This window comes from Salvelinus namaycush, chromosome 8 (assembly GCF_016432855.1).
Source record: "Salvelinus namaycush isolate Seneca chromosome 8, SaNama_1.0, whole genome shotgun sequence".
NCBI classification, from domain to species: Eukaryota; Metazoa; Chordata; class Actinopteri; order Salmoniformes; family Salmonidae; genus Salvelinus; species Salvelinus namaycush.
This window is the reverse complement of record NC_052314.1, coordinates 65887530-65914736: the sequence shown is the minus strand read 5'-3', so window position 1 is coordinate 65914736 and position 27207 is coordinate 65887530. Positions and strand designations below refer to the sequence as shown.

Below are 27207 nucleotides of genomic sequence, written 5' to 3'. Positions count from 1 at the left end.
AGACGTTCCTTTATCTCCTTTGCAAATTGTTCATTGAGACCGAATTTGGTCCCTTTAAGCTCCCTTCCTCTGCTTTTGATCAGCTCCTTTTGTTGGTAGTGTTCAAATTTTGCGATGATCTGTCGGGGACCCTTGGTCTTGCCACTCCGAGCTCCAAGTCTGTGTACTCGGTGGAAAGCCACCTTGTTTACAGTCTCTATAGGAAGTTTCAAGGCGGATTGCATGAATTCTCTGATCGCGCCCTCTGGATTATTGGATGCGTCCTCAGGAATACCAGAAAAAAATATATTTTCACACATGCTACGACTTTGTGTTTAGTAGCGACTCCTTCGTCACCCTGTTTTCCCTGAGTAGACAATCCATGTTGGAATCGTGTATTTTTACCTTGGCTTTGAGTGTCTTGTTTTCTCTTTGGAGCTTGAGAATTTCCCTCTGGCTGAACTCCAAACTCCCTCTCAGCCCTGCTGCCTCCTCACACAACTTTTCCACTGTTGCATGGATTCCAGCCAGAGCACTAGCCTCTACCTCAATGCTAAGTAAAGCGTCCGTGTCTGTAGATTAATCTGTTTTTCTTTTTATTGTCGGGTTAAAGTTATTTTGTGAGGTGGTAGGATCTTTCTGAGAAGGAGTATGATGTTCCTCCATAGCGTAACGCTGTTGGTACTCGTCGATTTCCCTCAGGATCTGCTTGGTATCCAGATTGGCTCTATACTGCAACCAGTTGTTTTATGAAAAGATAACAATGAGTCTTTCCCACGACGACGACAGGTGTCTGTAGTACAGCCAGCTAGCACTCGCGGAATCCACGCAAAAAATGGAACACAAACTTGCAGTCCCAGCCGTAAAGGCTAACCGCGTCGTGGAATCCTTAGCAACAAAACTTTAGTTTTGAATAAAATCGATTTAATGAAAAGTACTTAATATAAACAACAAACTGAGTGTGGGACAGTACAATGTTCTGTTGCACGCTCCTTCAATGTAGTTACACATAGAAACAAAAACAGGTTCAGCCTAACACAGTGAAAACCAGTTCAACCCCATAAGATAGCGAATTACATTAGCTATTATAATGAGACTACAGTGTGAATGGTTTTTCACACACCCAGTGTTTTGGAGTAGCACATGGTGCAGCCTTCCAGCTCTTCAATGGGTCTGATGCCGTCTGTGAGATCTCAACACAATTCATCTTGTCAATCAAGTTATTAGGTTCCCCTTCCATCCAATACCTATAAACCACAGAGATTCAGAGTTAAAAATCATCTAATACAAAATAGAGAATCAGACAGTTAACCTAGCCCCCAGGCTCAATTATTACCATTCTACATAGAGAATCAGACAGTTAACCTAGTCCCCAGGGTCAGTTGTTACCATTCTACAGTGGGGAGAACAAGTATTTGATACACTGCCGATTTTGCAGGTTTTCCTACTTACAAAGCATGTAGAGGTCTGTAATTATTATCATAGGTACACTTCAACTATGAGAGACGGAATCTAAAACAAAAATCCAGAAAATCACATTGTATGATTTTTAAGTAATTCATTTGCATTTTATTGCATGACATAAGTATTTGATACATCAGAAAAGCAGAACTTAATATTTGGTACAGAAACCTTTGTTTGCAATTACAGAGATCATACGTTTCCTGTAGTTCTTGACTAGGTTTGCACACACTGCAGCAGGGATTTTGGCCCACTCCTCCCTACAGATCTTCTCCAGATCCTTCAGGTTTCGGGGCTGTCGCTGGGCAATACGGACTTTCAGCTCCCTCCAAAGATTTTCTATTGGGTTCAGGTCTGGAGACTGGCTAGGCCACTCCAGGACCTTGAGATGCTTCTTACGGAGCCACTCCTTAGTTGCCATGGCTGTGTGCTTCGTGTCGTTGTCATGCTGGAAGACCCAGCCACGACCCATCTTCAATGCTCTTACTGAGGGAAGGAGGTTGTTGGCCGAGATCTCGCGATACATGGCCCCATCCATCCTCCCCTCAATACGGTGCAGTCGTCCTGTCCCCTTTGCAGAAAAGCATCCCCAAAGAATGATGTTTCCACCTCCATGCTTCACGGTTGGGATGGTGTTCTTGGGGTTGTACTCATACTTCTTCTTCCTCCAAACACGGCGAGTGGAGTTAGACCAAAAAGCTCTATTTTTGTCTCATCAGACCACATGACCTTCTCCCATTCCTCCTCTGGATCATCCAGATGGTCATTGGCAAACTTCAGACAGGCCTGGACATGCACTGGCTTAAGCAGGGGGACCTTGCGTGCGCTGCAGGATTTTAATCCATGACGGCGTAGTGTGTTACTAATGGTTTTCTTTGAGACTGTGGTCCCAGCTCTCTTCAGGTCATTGACCAGGTCCTGCCGTGTAGTTCTGGGCTGATCCCTCACCTTCCTCATGATCATTGATGCCCCACGAGGTGAAATCTTGCATGGAGCCCCAGACCGAGGGTGATTGACCGTCATCTTGAACTTCTTCTATTTTCTAATAATTGCGCCAACAGTTGTTTCCTTCTCACCAAGCTGCTTGCCTATTGTCCTGTAGCCCATCCCAGCCTTGTGCAGGTCTACAATTTTATCCCTGATGTCCTTACACAGCTCTCTGGTCTTGGCCATTGTGGAGAGGTTGGAATCTGTTTGATTGTGTGTGGACAGGTGTCTTTTATACAGGTAACGAGTTCAAACAGGTGCAGTTAATACAGGTAATGAGTGGAGAACAGGAGGGCTTCTTAAAGAAAAACTAACAGGTCTGTGAGAGCCGGAATTCTTACTGGTTGGTAGGTGATCAAATACTTATGTCATGCAATAAAATGCAAATTAATTATTTAAAAATCATACAATGTGATTTTCTGGATTTTTGTTTTAGATTCCGTCTCTCACAGTTGAAGTGTACCTATGATAAAAATTACAGACCTCTACATGCTTTGTAAGTAGGAAAACCTGCAAAATCGGCAGTGTATCAAATACTTGTTCTCCCCACTGTACATAGAGAATCAGACAGTTAACCTAGTCCCCAGGCTCAGTTGTTACCATTCTACATAGAGAATCAGACAGTTAACCTAGTCCCCAGACTCAGTTGTTACCATTCTACATAGAGAATCAGACAGTTAACTTCTTTGGGATAGGGGGCGCTATTTTCACTTTGGGATAAAATCGTGCCCAATTTAAACGGCCTCGTACTCTATTCTAGATCGTACAATATGCATATTATTATTACTATTGGATAGAAAACACTCTCAAGTTTCTAAAACCGTTTGAATTATATCTGTGAGTAAAACAGAACTCATTTTGCAGCAAACTTCCTGTCAGGAAGTGAAAAATCTGAAATCGAGGCTCTGTTCCAGGGCCTTCCTATTCATTTGCTTGAAATCTATGGATATACATGCACTTCATACGCCTTCCACTAGATGTCAACAGGCAGTGAGAGGTGAAATGGGGTGTATAGCTTGATCTGAGGTCAAACGAGAGATCTTGGAATGACATGACCCCAAATTTCCTTTGTTCAGCAAGGCGCGGGAAGGAAACCTGGATTGCCTTCTGAAAAGCTTTCATTATAGACGGCTAATATCTCCGGCTTTGATTTTATTTGATAAATGTGATAATATCATCGTAAAGTATGTTTTTTCAATATAGTTTTAGCAGATTATTGAAAGTTTATCGGGAGTTTGGCCTTTTTCCGTTCTCTGCGTTTGGTGATGGACAGCTTCGCGCCACTTGGCTAGCTTTGGTTGCTAATTCGACAGGAGAAAAGGACATTCTAAAACCAAACAACGATTGTTCTGGACAAAGGACCCCTTGTACAAGATTCTGATGGAAGCTCAGCAAAAGTAGGAACCATTTATGATGTTATTTCGTATTTCTGTGGAAAATGTTTAGTACTATTTTCCGCCCTCATTGCAGGCGCTGTCTCGCTATAACGTAAGCTGTATGTCGTACTAAAGTTATTTTTAGAATTCTAACACGGTGATTGCATCAAGAACTAGTGTATCTTTCATTTGCTATCCAACACGTATATTTTAGTAAAGTTTATGATGAGTTATTTGGTCAGATTAGGTGAGTGTCAGAAATATATCTGGAGATTCTGGGAAAAAGTTGCTACGTTTTCACAATGTATAACCACGGATTTCAGCTCTAACTATGCACATTTTAGAACAAAACATAAGTGTATTGTATAACCTGATGTTATAGGACTGTCATCTGATGAAGTTTGTCAAGGTTAGTGAAAAATTATATATCTTTTGCTGTTTTTTTGCGATCGCTAACTTTTGCTGCTGATAAATGGGTTGTGTTTTTGGCTATTGTGGTAAGCTAATATAATGCTATATTGTGTTTTCGCTGTAAAACACTTAAAAAATCTGAAATATTGGCTGGATTCACAAGATGTTTATCTTTCATTTGCTGTACACCATGTATTTTTCATAAATGTTTTATGATGAGTATTTAGGTAATTCACATTGGTCTCTGTAATTGTTCTAGCTGCTTTGGTGCTATTTGTGATTGTAGCTGCAATGTAAAACTATGATTTATACCTGAAATATGCACATTTTTCGAACAAAACATAGATTTATTGTATAACATGTTAGAAGACTGTCATCTGATGAAGTTGTTTCTTGGTTAGTGACTAATTCTATCTCTATTTGGGAGTTTTGTGCAAGCTACCTGTGCTGTGAAAGAAATGTCTGTGCTTTTTTGTATTTGGTGGTGAGCTAACATAAATATACGTGGTGTTTTCGCTGTAAAACATTTAAAAAAATCGGACATGTTGGCTGGATTCACAACATGTGTATCTTTCATTTGCTGTATTGGACTTGTTAATGTGTGAAAGTTAAATATTTCTAAAAAATACTTTTTGAATTTCGCGCGCTGCCTTTTCAGGGGAATGTGGGGGGGGTTCCCAGGGGCTAGACAGGTTAACCTAGTCCCCAGACTCAGTTGTTACCATTCTACATAGAGAATCAGACAGTTAACCTAGTCCACAGGCTCAGTTGTTACCATTCTACAGAGAGAATCAGACAGTTAACCTAGTCCCCAGGCTCAGTTGTTACCATTCTACATAGGAGGGAGAGAGAGAGCTGGTTGAGGACGAGATTATCAGACTGTAAAAAGTAATTTATTACAACAGAATAGTGTAAAAGTCCTCCAGAACCACTTCACTCACGTAGGTTTAAATGGTGTTTTGCCAACCCACTCCCAGATTCCATCTTCTTTATAATTACCAAGCCGAACATTCTTCTTAAATCCATGGATAAATATCTATAATAAAATTTTAGAAGAAAAACAATGGCCATCATTTAATCTCCACAGCAGAGAAACACTTTTACATGTTATAAATAATAGTAGTAGTAGTCTAATAGTAGTAGTGTAACGGCTTTCTTCCAGGGGTGAAGGAGAGGACCAAAGTGCAGCACGGCTAGTGTTCAACATGTTTAATTAAAGAACAAGTGAAACACTACAAACAACATACAAAATAACAAATGTGAAAAAAACGAGATCAGATGGCGCTGGGCAGACGGATGGCTCAGATGGCGCTGGGCAGACGGATGGCTCAGATGGCGCTGGGCAGACGGATGGCTCAGATGGCGCTGGGCAGACGGATGGCTCAGATGGCGCTGGGCAGACGGATGGCTCAGATGGCGCTGGGCAGACGGATGGCTCAGATGGCGCTGAACAGACGACCGACTCTGACCTGCTGAGGCGCACAGTAGGCCTGGTGCGTTGTGCCGGAACTGGTGGTACCGGACTGGAGACACGCACCTCAAGGCTAGTGCGGGGAGCAGGAACAGGGCACACTGGACTCTCGAGGCGCACTATAGGCCTGGTGCGTGATACCGGCACTGGTGGTACCGGGCTGAGGGCACGCACCTCAGGGCGAGTGCGGGGAGAAGGAACAGTGCGTACAGGGCTCTGGAGACACACAGGAGGCTTGGTGCGTGGTGCCGGAACTGGTGGTACCGGGCTGGAGACACACACCATAGGGCTAGTGCGTGGAGGAGGAACAGGGCTCTGGAGACGCACTGGAAGCCTGGTGCGTGGTGTAGGCACTGGTGGTACTGGGCTGGGGCCACGCACCATAAGGCGAGTGCGGGGTGCTGGAACTGGAGGTACTGGGCTGGGGCGGGAAGGTGTCGCCGGATATACCGGACCGTGCAGGCGTACTGGCTCCCTTGAGCACTGAGCCTGACCAACCTTACCTGGTTGCATGCTCCCCGTAGCCCGACCAATGCGGGGAGGTGGAATAACCCTGGGCTGTGTAGGCGAACCGGGGACACCATGCGTAAGGCTGGTGCCATGTACACCGGCCCGAGGAGACATACTGGAGGCCAGATATGTTGAGCCGGCTTCATGGCACTTGGCTCAATGCTCACTCTAGCCCGGCTAGTGCGGGGAGGTGGAATAACCCGCACCGGGCTAAGCACACGTACAGGAGACTCCGTGCGCTCTTCCGCACCACACGGTGTCTGCCCGTACTCTCGCTCTCCACGGTAAGCCCGGGAAGTTGGCGCAGGTCTCCTACCTGACTTCGCCACGCTTCCAGCCGCTCTGCCTTGCTAGCGCCTCATAATGCAGCCTCTCCGCTTTAGATGCCTCCCGCTCCGCTTTGGGGCGGCGACACTCCTCTGGCTCTGCCCAGGGTCCTTCTCCGTCCAGAATCTCCTCCCATGTCCATTCCTCCTTGTACCACTGCTGCTGTCGCTGCTGCCCATTGCCACGCTGCTTGGTCCGGGTTAGGTGGGTGGTTCTGTAACGGCTTTCTTCCAGGGGTGAAGGAGAGGACCAAAGTGCAGCGCGGCTAGTGTTCAACATGTTTAATTAAAGAACAAGTGAAACACTACAAACAACATACAAAATAACAAATGTGAAAAAACCGAGACAGACCTATCTGGTGCAGACAAAACACAGAGACAGAAGACAACCACCCACAATCCCCAACACAAAACAAGCCACCTATATATGATTCTCAATCAGGGACAACGATTGACAGCTGTCTCTGATTGAGAACCATATTAGGCTGGACATAGAAACAGACGAACTAGACACACAACATAGAATTCCCACCCAGCTCACGTCCTGACCAACACTAAACAAGCAAAACACATAAGAACTCTGGTCAGGACGTTACAAGTAGTAGTAGTATAATATACTCAGCCTGGTCACTAGAAATACAAGGGGATTTAGGATGTTTGAAAAGGTACTAAGTACTTCCATATATTCTTTCCTCGGCGCTCACAGTTTTCTAAAAACAAATTTGCCGAGCACTGGTGCAAATTCATGATGCTCGAGGGGAAACGTGCTCAGACCACACAGAGCTCTAGCAAGCTGGGGGAGTACTTGATGCAAACAGCCCATATGTAACGAACGTCGTTGGGAGAAGGAGAAGAGGACCAAGGTGCAGCGTGGTAAGTGTCCATATTACTTTTAATAAATACGAAAACACGTGAACAAAAACCAACAAAACGACAAAACAAACAGTTCTGCAAGGTATACAAACAAAACAACTACCCACAAACACAGGTGGGAACAGGCTACCTAAGTATGGTTCTCAATCAGAGACAACGATAGACAGATGCCTCTGATTGGGAACCATACCAGGCCAAACACATAGAAATACAAAACATAGAACACGAGACATAGAATGCCCACCCAAACTCGCCCTGACCAACCAAAATAGAGATATAAAAAGGATCTCTAAGGTCAGGGCGTGACAGTACACCCCCCCCCCCCCGAAAGGTGCGGACTCCGGCCGCAAAACCTGAACCTATAGGGGGGCATGGGTGGGCATTTCACCGCGGTGGCGGCTCAGGTGCGGGACGTGGACCCATACCTGCCCCGGACAGGAGGGCGACTCTGGCTGCCCCGGACAGGAGGGCGACTCTGGCTGCCCCGGACAGGAGGGCGACTCTGGCTGCCCCGGACAGGAGGGCGACTCTGGCTGCCCCGGACAGGAGGGCGACTCTGGCTGCCCCGGACAGGAGGGCGACTCTGGCTGCCCCGGACAGGAGGGCGACTCTGGCTGCCCCGGACAGGAGGGCGTCGCTGGCTGCCCCGGACCGGAGGGCGTCGCTGGAGGCTCCGGACTAGAGGGCGTTGCTGGAGGCCTTGTGCCATAACTCCTCACTGGAGGCTTCGTGCCATGGATCATCACTGGAGGCTTCGTGCCATGGATCATCACTGGAGGCTTCGTGCCATGGATCATCACTGCAGGCTTCGTGCCATGGATCATCACTGGAGGCTTCGTGCCATGGATCATCACTGGAGGCTTCGTGCCATGGATCATCACTGGAGGCTTCGTGCCCTGGATCATCACTGGAGGCTTCGTGCCCTGGATCATCACTGGAGGCTTAGTGCCCTGGATCATCACTGGAGGCTTAGTGCCCTGGATCATCACTGGAGTGGAGAGACACACAGGAGGCCTGGCTCTGGGAGAAGGCACAGAACTCACCAGGCTGGGGAAACATGCAGGAGGCCTTGTCCTTAGCCGGGGCACCGGATGCACTGGGCCGTGGAGGCGCACTGGAGGTCTCGAGCAACGAGCCTGCACAACCCGTCCTGGCTGGATACCCCCCGTAGCCCGGCAAGTGCGGAGAGTTGGAACAGGCCGCACTGGGCTGTGCTGACGAACCGGGGACCCCGTGCGTAGGGCTGGTGCCGTATAACCCGGGCCGAGGAGACGCACTGGAGGCCTGAAGCGCTGACCAGGCATCATCCCTCCTGGCTTGATGCCCACTCTAGCCGGGCCGATTCGAGGAGCGGCGATGTAGCGCACTGGGCTATGCGTGTGCACTGGGGACACCGTGCGCTTCACCGCATAACACGGTGCCTGCCCGGTCACTCTCTCGCCATGGTAAGCACGGGGAGTTGGCTCAGGTCTCCTACCTGACTCCCCCAATCTCCCCCTCCCCCCAAAAATTCTGGGGCTGCCTCTCGTGCACGTTACATCGAGCCAATTCCTCGTAGTGTCGCCGCTCCGCTCTAGCTGCCCCCAGCTCCTCTTTCGGACGGCGATACTCTCCCGGCTGTGCCCAGGGTCCCTTGCCGTCCAATATTTCCTCCCATGTCCAGGAGTCCATCCTTCCACGCTGCTTGGTCCTTTGGTGGTGGGTAGTTCTGTAACAAACGTCGTCGGGAGAAGGAGAAGTAGACCAGACCAGACATAGAATGCCCACCCAAACTCACGCCCTGACTAACCAAAATAGAGACATAAAAAGGATTTCTAAGGTCAGGGCACCATAGCCCTAACCTTAACCCCTAACCATTTGAGTTGTTTCTGTTTCAACCCTGTAACCACACAGAATTAACACTGTAACTACACAGAATTAACCCTGTAGCCACGCAGAATTAACCCTGTAACTACGCAGAATTAACCCTGTAGCAACACAGAATTAACCTTGTAACCACGCAGAATTAACCCTGTAGCCACGCAGAATTAACCCTGTAGCCACGCAGAATTAACCCTGTAGCCACGCAGAATTAACCCTGTAGCCACGCAGAATTAACCCTGTAACCACGCAGAATTAACCCTGTAGCCACGCAGAATTAACCCTGCAGCCACGCAGAATTAACCCTGTAGCCACGCAGAATTAACCCTGTAACCACGCAGAATTAACCCTGTAGCCACGCAGAATTAACCCTGTAGCCACGCAGAATTAACCCTGTAGCCACGCAGAATTAACCCTGTAGCCACGCAGAATTAACCCTGTAACCACGCAGAATTAACCCTGTAGCCACGCAGAATTAACCCTGTAGCCACGCAGAATTAACCCTGTAGCCACGCAGAATTAACCCTGTAACCACGCAGAATTAACCCTGTAACCACACAGAATTAACCCTGTAACCACGCAGAATTAACCCTGTAGCCACGCAGAATTAACCCTGTAGCCACGCAGAATTAACCCTGTAGCCACGCAGAATTAACCCTGTAACCACGCAGAATTAACCCTGTAACCACGCAGAATTAACCCTGTAACCACACAGAATTAACCCTGTAACCACACAGAATTAACCCTGTAGCCACGCAGAATTAACCCTGTAACCACACAGAATTAACCCTGTAACCACACAGAATTAACCCTGTAACCACACAGAATTAACCCTGTAGCCACGCAGAATTAACCCTGTAGCCACGCAGAATTAACCCTGTAACCACACAGAATTAACCCTGTAACCACACAGAATTAACCCTGTAACCACACAGAATTAACCCTGTAACCACACAGAATTAACCCTGTAACCACACAGAATTAACCCTGTAACCACACAGAATTAACCTTGTAGCCATGCAGAATGAATGCGTCAAAACTAGACTTTCATCCAGATTAGGTCAAATTTCGAGGTGAAACTAAGAGATCAAGTTGCAGCCTCAGCTACTATACTGTAGTATAATTAGAGATATCATATCAAGCACACTGGCTTTGCTGACAGGAAGTATATTTTATATTTTATAAATTGACAGTGACATGAACATTGGTGATACAATTGGTTACACATGTTGAATATTAGTCAGAGAAGTAGATAATAAGAATAATAATGATGAAACAGTAGTATTATAGTATTACTAATGTATTATATATTACCTGTTCTTCTCTGCTGTTTATAATAACATAATCTCCACCCATTGTTCTGCACTCCTTCTGACCGCCCCCGTCTGTGTGTCCATCGTGGAGGAGACATAGTAACAGCTGGTGCCAAACTTCCACCATCCATCCAGACAGGGTTTCTCTGAGATAAACACAACAGAACAGCAGGCATTTAAAAGTCTACAAATACAGTAATCCCTCGTTTATCGCGGGGGTTACGTTCCGAAAATGACCCGCGATAAGTGAAATCCGCGAAATAGAAAACTTTTTTTTTTTTTACAATTAGCAACTATTACATGTATACAAATACAGTGACTCACGTGTAGGCCGTTTCGTCGACATTATGGGTTTAGGAGATGTTCGAAATTACAAGATAATTTGGCCAACTTAATGTAAATTTGCCAAGCTGTTTTATGTACGTACACATAACTGCACGAGACGACAAAATGATAGCACAATTCGTAGCATGTTTTGATACAAGAAGCGGGAGTGAGTTTTTAGCGAATCAGAATGCAGAGCACAATGCACCAAAAAAAAAAAAAAAATGCATTATGAAAATCCGCGAAATAGCGAATCCGCGATAAGTGAACCGCGAAGTGGCGAGGGATCACTGTATATTAAATATCTTCTAAGTATGAAATAACATGATACTTCTAAATTAAGAAAATGAAAGACTGCACTCACCATAGAACCTAAGCCTGGTCTGTAACTGGTCTCTCTCAGTGGTCATGGTTTTTAGACTATTCTGTAGCTGGTCTCTCTCTGCACCTGTAAAGGGAAAAGTCAATCAAAATGTGTAACAGTCAAAACATTGACTACAAATGTATTTTTTATTTTTAAACTTACAGGAATCCAACAGGCCTATGATGACAGCCAGTAGAACACACACTGCAGCAACTCTGGAGGGTCTCCTCCACCACTGAAAATGTACTGAATCACAAGTTATTAAAGTCAGATCTTAGGTAATGTGTTAATGTGTTTTACTGTATCATCAGTGTTTAATTTGAGCTGGATTCTGCGGGAACAGCACATCTCAGTTTTGGACTGATGTGTTCCAGAACCTATTTGGTCAGATCTGCTACTTCTCATGGCATGAAAAATAATTGTTACTGTTTGCAATGTAATCATTTGAATTAAAGCGCTCAAAGTTAATTTGAGTTTCCTCAATATTAACAGAGGACACTGTAGGTAGGGGTAAGGTAGAGGCAGGTAGACTCAATATTAACAGAGGACACTGTAGGTTGGAGTAAGGTAGAGGCAGGTAGCCTCAATATTAACAGAGGACACTGTAGGTAGGAGTAAGGTAGAGGCAGGTAGTCTCAATATTAACAGAGGGTACTGTAGGTAGGGGTAAGGTAGAGGCAGGTAGCCTCAATATTAACAGAGGGTACTGTAGGTAGGGGTAAGGTAGAGGCAGGTAGCCTCAATATTAACAGAGGGTACTGTAGGTAGAGGTAAGATAGAGGCAGGTAGCCTCAATATTAACAGAGGGTACTGTAGTTAGGGGTAAGGTAGAGGCAGGTAGCCTCAATATTAACAGAGGACACTGTAGGTAGGGGTAAGGTAGAGGCAGGTAGCCTCAATATTAACAGAGGGTACTGTAGGTAGAGGTAAGGTAGAGGCAGGTAACCTCAATATTAACAGAGGGTACAGTAGGTAGGGGTAAGGTAGAGGCAGGTAGCCTCAATATTAACAGAGGGCACTGTAGTTAGGGGTAAGGTAGAGGCAGGTAGTCTCAATATTAACAGAGGGTACTGTAGGTAGGGGTAAGGTAGAGGCAGGTAGCCTCAATATTAACAGAGGACACTGTAGGTAGGGGTAAGGTAGAGGCAGGTAGTCTCAATATTAACAGAGGACACTGTAGGTAGGGGTAAGGTAGAGGCAGGTAGCCTCAATATTAACAGAGGACACTGTAGGTAGGGGTAAGGTAGAGGCAGGTAGTCTCAATATTAACAGAGGACACTGTAGGTAGGGGTAAGGTAGAGGCAGGTAGACTCAATATTAACAGAGGGTACTGTAGGTAGGGGTAAGGTAGAGGCAGGTAGACTCAATATTAACAGAGGGTACTGTAGGTAGGGGTAAGGTAGAGGCAGGTAGTCTCAATATTAACAGAGGACACTATAGGTAGGGGTAAGGTAGAGGCAGGTTTGGAGACATTGTGATCATTGTCAAGAAGTCACACCCATCCCACTGGCGTTAGAAGTTCAGAGTGAGAAAGTTTAGACTATATAGAAATAATTAAATCATGAAATGACGAGGATTTCTATCCTCTAACAGGAGGAAAAGTAGAATATTAGTCAAAGATAATGTACATTTACATCCCATGCTGACACATCCATTATGATTACTTCAGTCATCCTTACTTGTGGTGAGGTTTGTTGACACCAGTTGACTTTGCTTTCCATTTTCCAGCACAGTGCAGACAGTGACAGAGTACTGAGTAGCAGGTTTCAGGTCAGAGAGAGTGATGCTGTGTGAAGATGTGGTAGTGATATGTGGTTCTGTCCCTGGACAGTGGTAGGAGATCTGGTAATGATGTTGGGTTTGGTCCAATCCTGGTGGCTGGTTCCAGCTAACAGCAGCTGATGTGGTGTCCACTGAGTCAACAGTCAGCTGGTCTGGAGCAGGAAGTACTAAGGGAAAATACATTATTGTCAGTGTTACAGTTTAACTCTAGAAATAAACTGCAGGAAGAAAAGTAGAATAGTAGACAAAGTAGAAATGGCTGCCTGCAATTCCTTTAGATCTGGGAAGAAATAAGCTAAAAACAGAAGTCACACAACAGAAGTTGGATTTGTAAAGTAACACAAATGAAGGGTTTCTGCTATATTCATTTAGTAACGGTGTTGTCCTGCTGCCAGATTGTTGCCGCCACACCAACATTTTTTTTTATAAATGAAAAGAATGTTGTAATTCTAGATCCCTCCACAATAAAGTGTTTAACACTGTACAACTGATAAAGTTAAAGCAATCAGAGGCAGATCAACTCCTTGACATAATGACTCACAGGAATGGAAGAAAGCCTGAATTCAGACACTGTATTATAAACAACGTTTAATTATTTCAGCACCAACCTACATGATGAGATCTGGGGAATTCACCATCATATATTTCTCATCAGGGAAGATACTGGACCTTTACATCCCATGCTGACTGTTACGGGTTTCGGTTCTGTTACGAGTTTCAGTTTCTCTATCCATTTAGAGGTTGACTAGGTTGGGCGCTCTGACTGGAGTCACCTTGTTAGTCAGTTTTTGTTACAGCTGTGATGGTCCAGCTGGTATTTAAGAGCTGCTGGTCCTGCTGGTATTTAAGAGCTGCTGGCCCTGTTGGTATTTAAGAGCTGCTGGCCCTGCTGGTATTTAAGAGCTGCTGGCCCTGTTGGTATTTAAGAGCTGCTGGCCCTGCTGGTATTTAAGAGCTGCTGGCCCTGTTGGTATTTAAGAGCTGCTGGCCCTGCTGGTATTTAAGAGCTGCTGGCCCTGTTTGTATTTAAGAGCTGCTGGCCCTGCTGGTATTTAAGAGCTGCTGGCCCTGCTGGTATTTAAGAGCTGCTGGCCCTGCTGGTATTTAAGAGCTGCTGGCCCTGCTGGTATTTAAGAGCTGCTGGCCCTGCTGGTATTTAAGAGCTGCTGGCCCTGCTGGTATTTAAGGGCTGCTGGCCCTGCTGGTATTTAAGAGCCGCTGGCCCTGCTGGTATTTAAGAGCCGCTGGCCCTGATGGTATTTTAGAGCTGCTGGTTCAGTGAATCAGATGGAGATGTATGGAGACCTAAACCGCATGTTAGGGTGGCCACAGCATTTAGCCAGAAACTCCTGTTTATTTAACTACATATCCTTTTTACTCCAGATCCTGAGTTGATGTAGGTTTTTCTTTTCAGAGGTAAATCTTAGTGGGCATCCATGGTGGAGATAACATTGACTGAAAACATACCAGTAGCAAAGAGATACAACGGTGTGCGACGCCCCTTGTATGCTGAGGTGAAGCGCCACCTTCAGGGGCACCTGAGCAAAAAATTCATCATACGCATCACCTCTGGTCTGTGTATGGAAAAGGGATGGGAGTTTAAGACTGTGTTGATTACAGGGGATTGAACAAGAAGACTGTTCTGGACAGGCATCCCATACCCCGTATACAGGAAATACTTGATGGTTTGGAAGGAAACTCATGGTTTACAGTTTTAGATCAAGGAAAGGCATACCACCAAGGCTTTGTGGGAGAAGAGTCCATAAAATACACTGCCTTCAGCACCCCTTGGGCCTTATATGAATGGAATAGAATTCCCTTTGGCTTTCTGCCTTCCAACGAAGCATTGAGGAAAGTTTAGAGGGTTTAAGAGAGAGAATCTGTGTACCATATTTGGATGATGTTCTTATTTTTAGTCAGTCATTTAACAGCAAAATAAATGGGGTATTAAACTCAGGGCTGATAAGTGTGACCTATTCAAGAATGAGGTCTGTTATTTAGGAACAATTATTTCTGCTGAGGGTTACAGAATGGATGTTAAAGAAATTGTAGCAGTGCAAGAACTGGTAAACAGGCCACCAACAAACGTGAGAGAGCTGAGGAAACTACTGGGGTTTCTAGGGTATTATAGGGGTTATGTACAGAACTGTTCACAACATGCTAAATGTCTATGACTTACTAGCAGATAAGTCGGAGACCCCAGCATCCGGGAAGCGAAGGACCAAGGTATCTATGCAGTCGGGACAGGCTCTGCCCCACCAGACAGTTCTATGGGAGGATGCTCATTAGAGAGCATTAGAACACTTGGTGAGTGTGTTGACTAATCCACCTGTCCTTGCTGACCCAGATTTCAAGGAGCCTTTTATCCTGCATGTTGATGCCTCCGAAGAGGGATTGGGAGGTGTGTTATACCAACGACAAAGTGGCAAATTGAGAGTCATTGGATATGGCTCCCGCACCCTGACTCAAGCAGAGAAACTATCACCTTCACTCAGGGAAACTGGAATTCTTGCCCCTCAAATGGGCAGTGACTGAGCGGTTCCGAGATGACCTATTGTTTGCTCCCTCTGTGACAGTGTACAGTGATAATAACCCCTTGACATATGTACTAACTACAGCAAGACTGAATGCCACCAGTCATCGCTGGGTGGCAGAGCTGTCTGACTTTAATCTCACACTGAAGTATCGTCCTGGAAAGGTAAACACTGACGCAGACTTTCTGTTACGCTCTCCTTTGCATGCTGAACATTACATGGAAGAATGCACAGAGAAACACTCACTTGAGATGGTAAAAGCAACACTCAATAATGTTCAGACACAACAGAATGACTGTGTAACGTGGATATCCACGGTCACACTAAGGCCATCAGTGCAAGATGAGCTGTCATGGTGGGGGGGAACAGTTACTGAACAGTGATCCACACGATATCATGAAGGCTCAGTTAAAGGATGCAGCTGTATGGAGAATCTTGGAACTGAAAAGTCAAAGGACTAAGCCTAAACCAACAGAATGTCAACAAGAGTCATACAAAGTCAAACAGTTACTGCAAGAGTGGAACAGGCTCCATGTCTCACCAGATGGATTATTACAAAGGAAAACAGCAAAAAGGACAAGTTGTGGTACCAAGTCAGTATAGAACACTGATTTACAAGTACTTCCACACTGAAATGGCCCATCTCGGAACAGAAAGAGTGTTGAACTTAGCACGAGAACGCTTTTATTGGCCGCGTATGCAACATGACATTGAACACTTTATCACTAAAGTGTGTAAGTGTATCAAACAAAAGAAACCCAGTGTAATAACTAGGGCCCCAATGCAACATGTACGAGCTACAGCTCCTTTCCAGATGATTTCAATTGACTATGTGCATTTGTAGAAAGGCAGAGGGGGCTACGAGTACATTTGAGTTATTTTAGATAACTTTACAAAATGTGCACAAGCCTACCGCACCAGAAATGAGTCAGGGAAAACTGCAGCAATAAAGCTTTTGATTATTATTTCCCAAAGTTTGGCTTTGTGTCAAAAATCCATCATGATCAGGGAAGAGAGTTTGAAAAGCAGTTATTCAGAGCCTTGCAGAACTGTACGGGAATAGCCAATTCCAGAACCTCTCCATATCATCCACAGGGGATTCCGGTGGAGAGATTTAACCGCTCACTGTAGTCAATGATGCGCACACTAGATGAAGAGAAAAAGGCCAACTGAGGTGATTATCTGAACAAGGTCATTCATGCATATAATTGTACCACCAGTGATGCTACTGGATCTCACCGTATTTCCTGCTATTTGTAAGGTCTCCACTGCTACCTGTTGACCTTGTCTTTGGGTTACAGATAAAGGAACAGGAGAAATCATACCAGGATTATGCTAAGAAGTGGCAGCAACAGATGGCGGAAGTCTATAACATCGCCATTAGAAACATGGAGAAATCAACAGCAAAGGGAAAAGCCCACTGTGATTGTAGGAAAATGAGTTCAGTTCTGGTCTCAGGGGATCGTGTACTGGTGAGGAACATGTCAGAACGTGGGGCGCCGGGAAAGCTAAGATCACACTGGAAGGACCAAATACATGTGGTGGTGACCAGGAAAGGTGATGACAGCCCTGTCTATGAGGTCAAACCCAAGAGGGGTACAGGCAGGGCCTGGGTTCTGCATCGCAATATGCTCATGTCATGTAATTCCCTACCATTTGAGGAACCTGTTGAAACTAGAGGTCGACCGATTATGATTTTTCAGCGCCGACACCGATACCGATTATTGGAGGACCAAAAAAGCCGATACCGATTAATCGGCCGTTTTTTATTTTTATTTGTAATAATGACAATTACAACAATGCTTATTTTAACTTAATATAATACATCAATAAAAATCAATTTAGCCTCAAATAAATAATGAAACATGTTCAATTTGGTTTAAATAATGCAACAACAAAGTGTTGGAGAAGAAAGTAAAAGTGCAATATGTGCCATATAAAAAAGCTAACGTTTAAGTTCCTTGCTCAGAACATGAGAACATATGAAAGCTGGTGGTTCCTTTTAACATGAGTCTTCAACATTCCCAGGTAAGAAGTTTTAGGTTGTAGTTAGTATAGGAATTATAGGACTATTTCTCTCTATACCATTTGTATTTCATATACCTTTGACTATTGGATGTTCTTACAGGCACTTTAGTATTGCCAGTGTAACAGTATAGCTTCCGTCCCTCTCCTCGCCCCTACCTGGGCTCGAACCAGGAACACATCGACAACAGCCACCCTCGAAGCAGCGTTACCCATCGCTCCACAAAAGCTGCGGCCCATGCAGAGCAAGGGGAACAACTACTCCAAGTCTCAGAGCAAGTGACGTTTGAAACGCTATTAGCGCGCACCCCGCTAACTAGCTAGCCATTTTACATCGGTTACACCAGCCTAATCTCGGGAGTTGATGGCTTGAAGACATAAACAGAGCAGTGAAGAGCTGCTGGCAAAACGCAGTAAAGTGATGTTTGAATGAATGCTTACGAGCCTGCTGCTGCCTACCATCGCTCAGTCAGACTGCTCTATCAAATCATAGACTTAATTATAACATAATAACACACAGAAATACGAGCCTTTGGTCATTAATATGGTCGAATCCGGAAACTATCATTTCGAAAAGAAAACGTTTATTTCAGTGAAATACGGAACCGTTCCGTATTTTATCTAACGGGTGGCATCCCTAAGTCTAAATATTGCTGTTACATTGTACAACCTTCAATGTTATGTCATAATTCTAATTCTGGCAAATTAGTTCGCAACGAGCCAGGCTACCCAAACTGTTGCATATACCCTGACTCTGCGTGCAATGAACGCAAGAGAAGTGACCTGGATTTCTTTTAGCTAAATATGCAGGTTTAAAACCTTTTCTCAATAGGGGGGCGCCATTTCCACTTTGTAAAAATTTGTTCCCAAATTAAACTGCCTCGTACTCAATTCTTGCTCGTACAATATGCATATTATTATTACTATTGGATAGAAAACACTCTCTAGTTTCTAAAACCGTTTGAATTATATCTGTGAGTAAAACAGAACTCATTTTGCAGCAAACTTCCTGTCAGGAACTGAAAAATCTGAAATCGGAGAGTCTGTTCCAGGATCAGTTTATTAATCTGCATGTATTCTATGGGTCGACATGCACTGCATACGCCTTCCCCTAGATGTCAGTAGGCGTTGAGAATTGGAATGTGGTGTCTAGCTAAATCTGAGGCGGAACAATAAATGTTGGAACGGAAGGACCGGTCTTTTCATGGTTTGACCTGACGCAGGAAGGACCTTGCGCATCGCGCACTGAAAAGCTTTCGTTTTATAAGTTAGATATCTCCGGCTCTGATTTAATTTGATATATGTGTTAAAAACATCATAATGTAGTTATTTTAAACCAAGTTATATCAGTTTAATGCGATTTTCGGTATTTTCTTTGTTCGGCGTTATGGAGGGTTGGCCACCTATGTTCCTCGTGGCTAACTTCGTTAGCGAATTGCACAGATGAAGACGGCATTCTACAACCGAACAACGTTTATTCTGGACAAAGGACAACTTGTACAAGAATCTGATGGAAGCTCATCAAATAGTAGGAACAATTTATGATGTTAATTCGTATATCTGTCGAAAATGTGTGGACTAATATTCCGCCATTAATTTCGGCGCGGTGTCGCTATAACGTAAGCTGTATGTCGTAGTAACGTTAATTTTAAAAATCTAACGGTTGCATTAAGAAATAGTGTATCTTTAATTTGCTGTCCAACCTGTATTTTTTTGTCAAGTTTATGATTAGTTATTAATTAGATTAGGTGCCTCTCTCCAAGATTTCTCCCGACATTTTGTTTGCAGTTTGGCTACTATTCACATTGTATAACCACGATTTGTGCCGCTAAATATGCACATTTTCGAACAAACCATATATGTATTGTGTAATATGATGTTATAGGACTGTCATCTGATGAAGTTTGTCCAGGTTAGTGAAAAATTATATATCTTTTGCTGGTTTTCTGTGATCGCTAACTTTTGCTGCTGATAAATGGGTTGTGTGTTTGGCTATTGTGGTAAGCTAATATAATGCTATATTGTGTTTTCGCTGTAAAACACTTAAAAAATCTGAAATATTGGCTGGATTCACAAGATGTTTGTCTTTCATTTGCTGTACACTGTGTATTTTTCAAAAATGTTTTATGATGAGTATTTAGGTAATTTACGTTGGTCTCTGTAGTTATTCTAGCTGCTTTGGTGAGATTTTGTGATGGTGGCTGCAATGTAAAACTATGATTTATACCTGAAATATGCACATTTTTCGAACAAAACATATGCTATACAATAAATATGTTATCAGACTGTCATCTGATGAAGTTGTTTCTTGGTTAGTGACTATTTATATCTTTATTTGGTCTAATTTGTGATAGCTACCTATGCAGTAAAAAAGATGGTGGAAATATGCGGTTGGGTCTTTTGCTATCGTGGTTAGCTAATAGAAATACATATTGTGTCTTCCCTGTAAAACATTTTAAAAATCAGAAATGATGGCTGGATTCACAAGATGTGTATCTTTCATCTGGTGTCTTGGACTTGTGATTTCATGATATTTAGATGCTAGTATTTACTTGTGGCGCTATGCTAGGCTATGCTAGTCAGCTTTTTTACTGATGAGGGTGCTCCCGGATCCGGGATGGTGATGAAGTAGAAGTTAAAAATACACTGCTCAAACAAATAAAGGGAACACTAAAATAACACATCCTAGATCTGAATGAATGAAATATTCTTATTAAATACTTTTTTCTTTACATAGTTGAATGTGCTGACAACAAAATCATACAAAAATTATCAATGGAAATCAAATTTATCAACCCATGGAGGTCTGGATTTGGAGTCACACTCAAAATTAAAGTGGAAAACCACACTACAGGCTGATCCAACTTTGATGTAATGTCCTTAGAACAAGTCAAAATGAGGCGCAGTAGTGTGTGTGGCCTCCACGTGCCTGTATGACCTCCCTACAACGCCTGGGCATGCTCCTGATGAGGTGGCAGATGGTCTCCTGAGGGATCTCCTCCCAGACCTGGACTAAAGCATCCGCCAACTCCTGGACAGTCTGTGGTGCAACGTGGTGTTGGTGGATGGAGCGCGACATGATGTCCCAGATGTGCTCAATTGGATTCCGGTCTGGGGAACGGGCGGGCCAGTCCATAGCATCAATGCCTTCCTCTTGCAGGAACTGCTGACACACTCCAGCCACATGAGGTCTAGCATTGTCTTGCATTAGGAGGAACCCAGGGCCAACCGCACCAGCATATGGTCTCACAAGGGGTCTGAGGATCTCATCTCGGTACCTAATGGCAGTCAGGCTACCTCTGTTCGTTCTCCACGGCATCTCCAGACTCTGTCACGTCTGTCACATGAGCGTGTGAACCTGCTTTCATCTGTGAAGAGCACAGGGCGCCAGTGGCGAATTTGCCAACCTTGGTGTTCTCTGGCAATTGCCAAACGTCCTGCACGGTGTTGGGCTGTAAGCACAACCCCCACCTGTGGACGTTGGGCCCTCATACCACCCTCATGGAGTCTGTTTCTGACCGTTTGAGCAGACACATGCACATTTGTGGCCTGCTGGAGGTCATTTTGCAGGGCTCTGGCAGTGCTCTTCCTTGCACAAAGGCGGAGGTAGCGGTCCTGCTGCTGGGTTGTTGCCCTCCTACGGCCTCCTCCACGTCTCCTGATGTACTGGCCTGTCTCCTGGTAGCGCCTCCATGCTCTGGACACTACGCTGACAGACACAGCAAACCTTCTTGCCACAGCTCGCATTGATGTGCCATCCTGGATGAGCTGCACTACCTGAGCCACTTGTGTGGGTTGTAGACTCCGTCTCATGCTACCACTAGAGTGAAAGCACCGCCAGCATTCAAAAGTGACCAAAACATCAGCCAGGAAGCATAGGAACTGAGAATTGGTCTGTGGTCACCACCTGCAGAACCACTCCTTTATTGGGGGTGTCTTGCTAATTGCCTATAATTTCCACCTTTTGTCTATTCCATTTGCACAACAGCATGTGAAATTTATTGTCAATCAGTGTTGCTTCCTAAGTGGACAGTTTGATTTCACAGAAGTGTGATTGACTTGGAGTTACATTGTGTTGTTTAAGTGTTCCCTTTATTTTTTTGAGCAGTGTATATACTTCTGTGTATTGATTTTAAGAAAGGCATTGATGTTTATGGTTAGGTACACGTTGGAGCAACGACAGTCCTTTTTCCGCACCGCATCAATTATATGCAACGCAAGACACACTAGATAACTACACATGGTTGATGACATTACTAGTTTAACTAGTGATTGATTGATTGATTGATTGTTTTTTATAAGATAAGTTTAATGCTAGCTCGCAACTTACCTTCGCTTCTTACTGCATTCGCGTAACAGGCAGGCTCCTCGTGGAGTGCAATGAGAGGCAGGTGGTTAGAGCGTTGGACTAGTTAACTGTAAGGTTGCAAGATTGAATCCCCGAGCTGACAAGGTAAAAATCTGTCGTTCTGCACCTGAACAAGGCAGTTAACCCACCGTTCCTAGGCCGTCATTGAAAATAAGAATGTATTCTTAACTGACTTGCGTAGTTAAATAAAGGTGTAAATTTAAAAAAAAATATTATAATAAGTCAAATCGGTGTCCAAAAATACCGATTTCCGATTGTTATGAAAACTTGAAATCGGCCCTAATTAAATCGGCCATTCCGATTAATCGGTCAACCTCTAGTTGAAACACCCAGTACAGGTCTGTGGAGAATGGAACCACCCCAGCAAAAACAGCAAAATGGGGAGAACGTTGAGTCTGAGAGCTCAGATGAGGATTCTTATCCAGTATTCATCAATAGGCCACGAGGGGATGAAGAGAACAGATAGAGAAGCACACAGCTAGTATCAGATAATAGTGAGGAATGGGGTCAGACTGATAGAATATTAACAGAGGACACTGTAGGTAGGGGTAAGGTAGAGGCAGGTAGTCTCAATATTAACAGAGGACACCGTAGGGAGGGGTAAGGTAGAGGCAGGTAGTCTCAATATTAACAGAGGACACCGTAGGGAGGGGTAAGGTAGAGACAGGTAGCCTCAATATTAACAGAGGGTACTGTAGGTAGGGGTAAGGTTGCGACAGGTAGTCTAAATATTAACAGAGGACACTGTAGGGAGGGGTAAGGTAGAGGCAGGTAGTCTCAATATTAACAGAGGGTACTGTAGTTAGGGGTAAGGTAGAGGCAGGTAGCCTCAATATTAACAGAGGACACTGTAGGTAGGGGTAAGGTAGAGGCAGGTAGTCTCAATATTAACAGAGGACACCGTAGGGAGGGGTAAGGTAGAGGCAGGTAGTCTCAATATTAACAGAGGACACCGTAGGGAGGGGTAAGGTAGAGACAGGTAGCCTCAATATTAACAGAGGGTACTGTAGTTAGGGGTAAGGTAGAGGCAGGTAGCCTCAATATTAACAGAGGACACTGTAGGTAGGGGTAAGGTAGAGGCAGGTAGTCTCAATATTAACAGAGGACACCGTAGGGAGGGGTAAGGTAGAGGCAGGTAGTCTCAATATTAACAGAGGACACCGTAGGGAGGGGTAAGGTAGAGACAGGTAGCCTCAATATTAACAGAGGGTACTGTAGGTAGGGGTAAGGTTGCGACAGGTAGTCTCAATATTAACAGAGGACACTGTAGGGAGGGGTAAGGTAGAGGCAGGTAGTCTCAATATTAACAGAGGGTACTGTAGTTAGGGGTAAGGTAGAGGCAGGTAGCCTCAATATTAACAGAGGACACTGTAGGTAGGGGTAAGGTAGAGGCAGGTAGTCTCAATATTAACAGAGGACACCGTAGGGAGGGGTAAGGTAGAGGCAGGTAGTCTCAATATTAACAGAGGACACCGTAGGGAGGGGTAAGGTAGAGACAGGTAGCCTCAATATTAACAGAGGGTACTGTAGGTAGGGGTAAGGTTGCGACAGGTAGTCTCAATATTAACAGAGGACACTGTAGGGAGGGGTAAGGTAGAGGCAGGTAGTCTCAATATTAACAGAGGGTACTGTAGTTAGGGGTAAGGTAGAGGCAGGTAGCCTCAATATTAACAGAGGACACTGTAGGTAGGGGTAAGGTAGAGGCAGGTAGTCTCAATATAGAGATAGGCAGCCTCGAGGTTACAGTATTTGGGCCAGAAACCGAAAGGTTGCAGGTTTGAACACCGGAGCGGACAAGGTGAAAAATATTTAGCTTTGCCCTTGAACAAGGCACTTCATCCTAATTGCTCCAGAAGCGCTGTACTTTGGGAGACATTGTGATCATTGTCAATAAGTCACACCCATCCCACTGGCGTTAGAAGTTCAGAGTGAGAAAGTTTAGACTATATAGAAATAATTAAATCATGAAATGATGAGGATTTCTATCCTCTAAAAGGAGGAAAAGTAGAATATTAGTCAAAGATAATGTACATTTACATCCCATGCTGACACATCCATAATGATTACTTCAGTCATTTGATAACTAGTTCAAATGTAATAAACTGACACCAAACATAATACTTTAGGGGAATTCCTTACTTGTGGTGAGGTTTGTTGACACCAGTTGACTTTGCTTTCCATTTTCCAGCACAGTGCAGACAGTGACAGAGTACTTAGTACCACCTTGCAGGTCAGAGAGAGTGATGCTGGGTGAAGATGTGGAGGTGATGTGTGGTTCTGTCCCTGGACAGTGGTAGGAGATCTGGTAATGATGTTGGGTTTGGTCCAATCCTGGTGGCTGGCTCCAGCTAACAGCAGCTGATGTGGTGTCCACTGAGTCAACAGTCAGCTGGTCTGGAGCAGGAAGTACTAGGGGAAAATACATTATTGCCAGGGCTACAGTTTAACTCTAGAAATAAACTGCAGGAAGAAAAGTAGAATAGTAGACAAAGTAGAAAAAGCTGCCTGCAATTCCTTTAGATCTGGGAAGAAATAAGCTAAAAACAGAAGTCACAACAGAAGTTGGATTTGTAAAGTAACACAAATGAAGGGTTTCTGCTATATTCATTTAGTAACGGTGTTGTCCTGCTGCCAGATTGTTGCCGCCACACCAAAGATAAATAAATATAAATGAAAAGAATGTTGTGTCATGACGTTGCCTGCTTGGGTATAGCAAGCCCCATCCCCCTCTCCCTGCCTCTCCCTGCCCCCTACAACTAGGCTGCTGTGGTCACAGAGAGGCGTCGTAAATTCACAGTATTAGAGAGAGGGTAAACTTTCAGGACAAAGGGATTTCTTCCACCTCACAGAACTTGAGGTATGAACAGATTTCTTGTTCCGGAAAAAGTATAAAAGATTGGTGAAGATTCCAGCTATTAACTGGTCCGTTTGTCACAACTTGGGAAACTCATGGGAGACTGTGTGGCTACATTACCATACCGCTGTTTATATAATAGCCTCAGATATGAGGTTTACATCTAATTGTTGTATAAGATGAATGAGTGAGTATGATACTGTTCGTATAATTGTGTAATATGATTTCGGACTGTTTAATGAAGAAAAATACAATTCCCTTTTGATTTGAACTAAATCAAAGGACTGCCCCTGAGCCCAGTTAGGGCCAGACATCCTGGGACAGCCCCTTTCTGCAATTCTTAATAAAAACCCAACTTGAGAAATTATCACCAGACCATGTTTTTTCTCCATTAGGAGGAGAACGAAGGTTGAGTACCATTGCTGAATCTGTTAACCATACCACGTGGTTAAACTCTTAGACGAATAAGAACAAGTCTTTGATATTGACTACTAGTCTGCAGCTAGGAATTCGGTATCATTGAACGCGAAGTACGACAACCGCCGAAACATCCATTCTATAACGAATGTCACTCTGAACTATCCACAATAACCAAGACAGAGACGGACGAAACTCTCCAACAGAAACTAACTTTTCTCCAGCGATCAAGACGACACACTGAGCGTAAATATATATATATTGATTGCAATTGTTCCCGAATGAGTGAGCGTTCATGTGTAAAGGATTAGCATGTCAATGTTATAATTATGAACTCTGTAGTGACTTCTTAGTCGAACCCCAATTTTCCCTTTGTCTAACAAGCCGCCATGCCGGTTCAGCCCACTAGGGAATATTTCTCCTATCATTTCATGTAACCATTTTAAGTTTGTTTTTTTGTTTATGCATTTCTGTGAATTACTTAGTTAGTAATAAATAAATGATTTAAGACAATTGATGTATGGATGACTCATAGTGAAGACTGGGTTCGTGCAGATAACCAACAATTTACGACGTTTGGAATGAGACTAACATGAGGTAAAATAAATAAATCATTAAATCAGAAGACTATTGATCAGATATGAAAATATCTGAAAGGTTTTATTGGGAAATTATAACTTTGTAATCTGAACACTTTCCCTGGTGCCCCAACTTCCTAGTTAATTAGTTACGTTATTATTTAGTTGATCGCGTAATAACTAATTACAGAGAATCTTTGATAAAAACTAAGTCTTCAATTTAATGATAGCAAAGACACGACAGTTGTAATTACAAATCCTCTCCTGTATGACAGAGTGACCATTTCGTCAACATGAAAGAGAGGAGGATGGCCTTGGTGTTTCTCTACAGGTAAGGTGAGTCAACATGTTTTTCTACTTGCACGAACGCGCACAGAAATCAGAACCATGGACAGCCACATCATATTCAGCTTATGTTGATTGGACTAAATTGTTTTTTGGTACTTTTTTTGTGTGACTGTATTAGACTAAACAGAGGTGATTAGATGATGTTGAAATGGTGCTGGAATATTGGAGGCCACTCCCATTTTATTTTTGACTTGTGTTAACTTGTGGTTATAAATCAATAGTTGTTTAGTAGTCCGAAAATGTCGGAAACATTACTGGCTTGATGCTGTAGGTCATGTAACTGTTTGATACATGCAATGTGCTTTGTGGACTTCACCAGACATAGGTTGCTGTCCGGTTTTGTGATGAAACAAAGGTGTGGTTGAATTTATTCTGCCACTGTGTCTTCTTATTGTCTCGGCCTTTAGATCACGGTGTCAAGGCATATGAACTAACAGGTTATAGAGCAAACAATGCAATTATCACAACACAGCCATTACAATTATTTTATCTTTTTTTTTTCTGGCTTCCCCAGTGATTTTACCCACGCACCGCTACTGGTTCCAAGGGGTCATTGCTGTAGCCTACAGAAAATGTCATCTTGGTTGTCAGAAGACAAAGGATTCACACGTGGGTATAAACTATGACTAAAGGTCAATAAGTCACACAAGCGAGAATAAATGAGTCAACAGTTGAGTCATCTACTTCATGAAATTACAGCCTGATGCGCTCCCATCTGTGAATTCAACTTCGATTGTGCTGCTTTCGAGTGTCCCATTTACAGCGTGGAGCGGAGGGAAAGTGTACAGACGCATGCCAAAGTCCTAGTGTCAAGGGTGTGCGTACTGGTAGCGAAGTCAGGTGCAGGAGAGCAGAGGGTTGTGAACAGGCGCACACTTTGAGGCGGGAGAAACCAACAGATGGACGCAACTGCGTCAAAACCTCCAGCCAATTGGCAAAAGTGCAAAACGCGCAAACAGTCACAATAAGTATGTTCAAACAAATAAACATACCTCGTGAAACAACACGGAATAATACAAACATGAGTCTGGCGCGTCACAAATGA

The 27207-nt window shown here is 44.2% G+C and overlaps 1 protein-coding gene across 2 annotated transcripts in view; it reads right to left on the bottom strand.

Annotated features, from left to right (window-relative positions):
* Positions 1-219: 219 nt before the first annotated feature.
* LOC120053073 (fibronectin-like) overlaps positions 220-27207 on the bottom strand; it is a 44677-nt gene continuing 17689 nt past the window's right edge. The window contains exons 5-7 of one of the 2 annotated variants that reach the window (XM_039000324.1): positions 24105-24374; positions 12935-13204; positions 11345-11501 (exon numbers count right to left, since the gene is read on the bottom strand). In XM_039000324.1, coding sequence (XP_038856252.1) covers positions 11359-11501; positions 12935-13204; positions 24105-24374 — 683 coding nt within the window. In that variant the 3' untranslated portion in view covers positions 11345-11358. Of the gene's footprint in view, positions 1227-11344; positions 11502-12934; positions 13205-24104; positions 24375-27207 lie in introns of those variants that run through there. The other variant, XM_039000325.1, reaches the window with a different exon arrangement.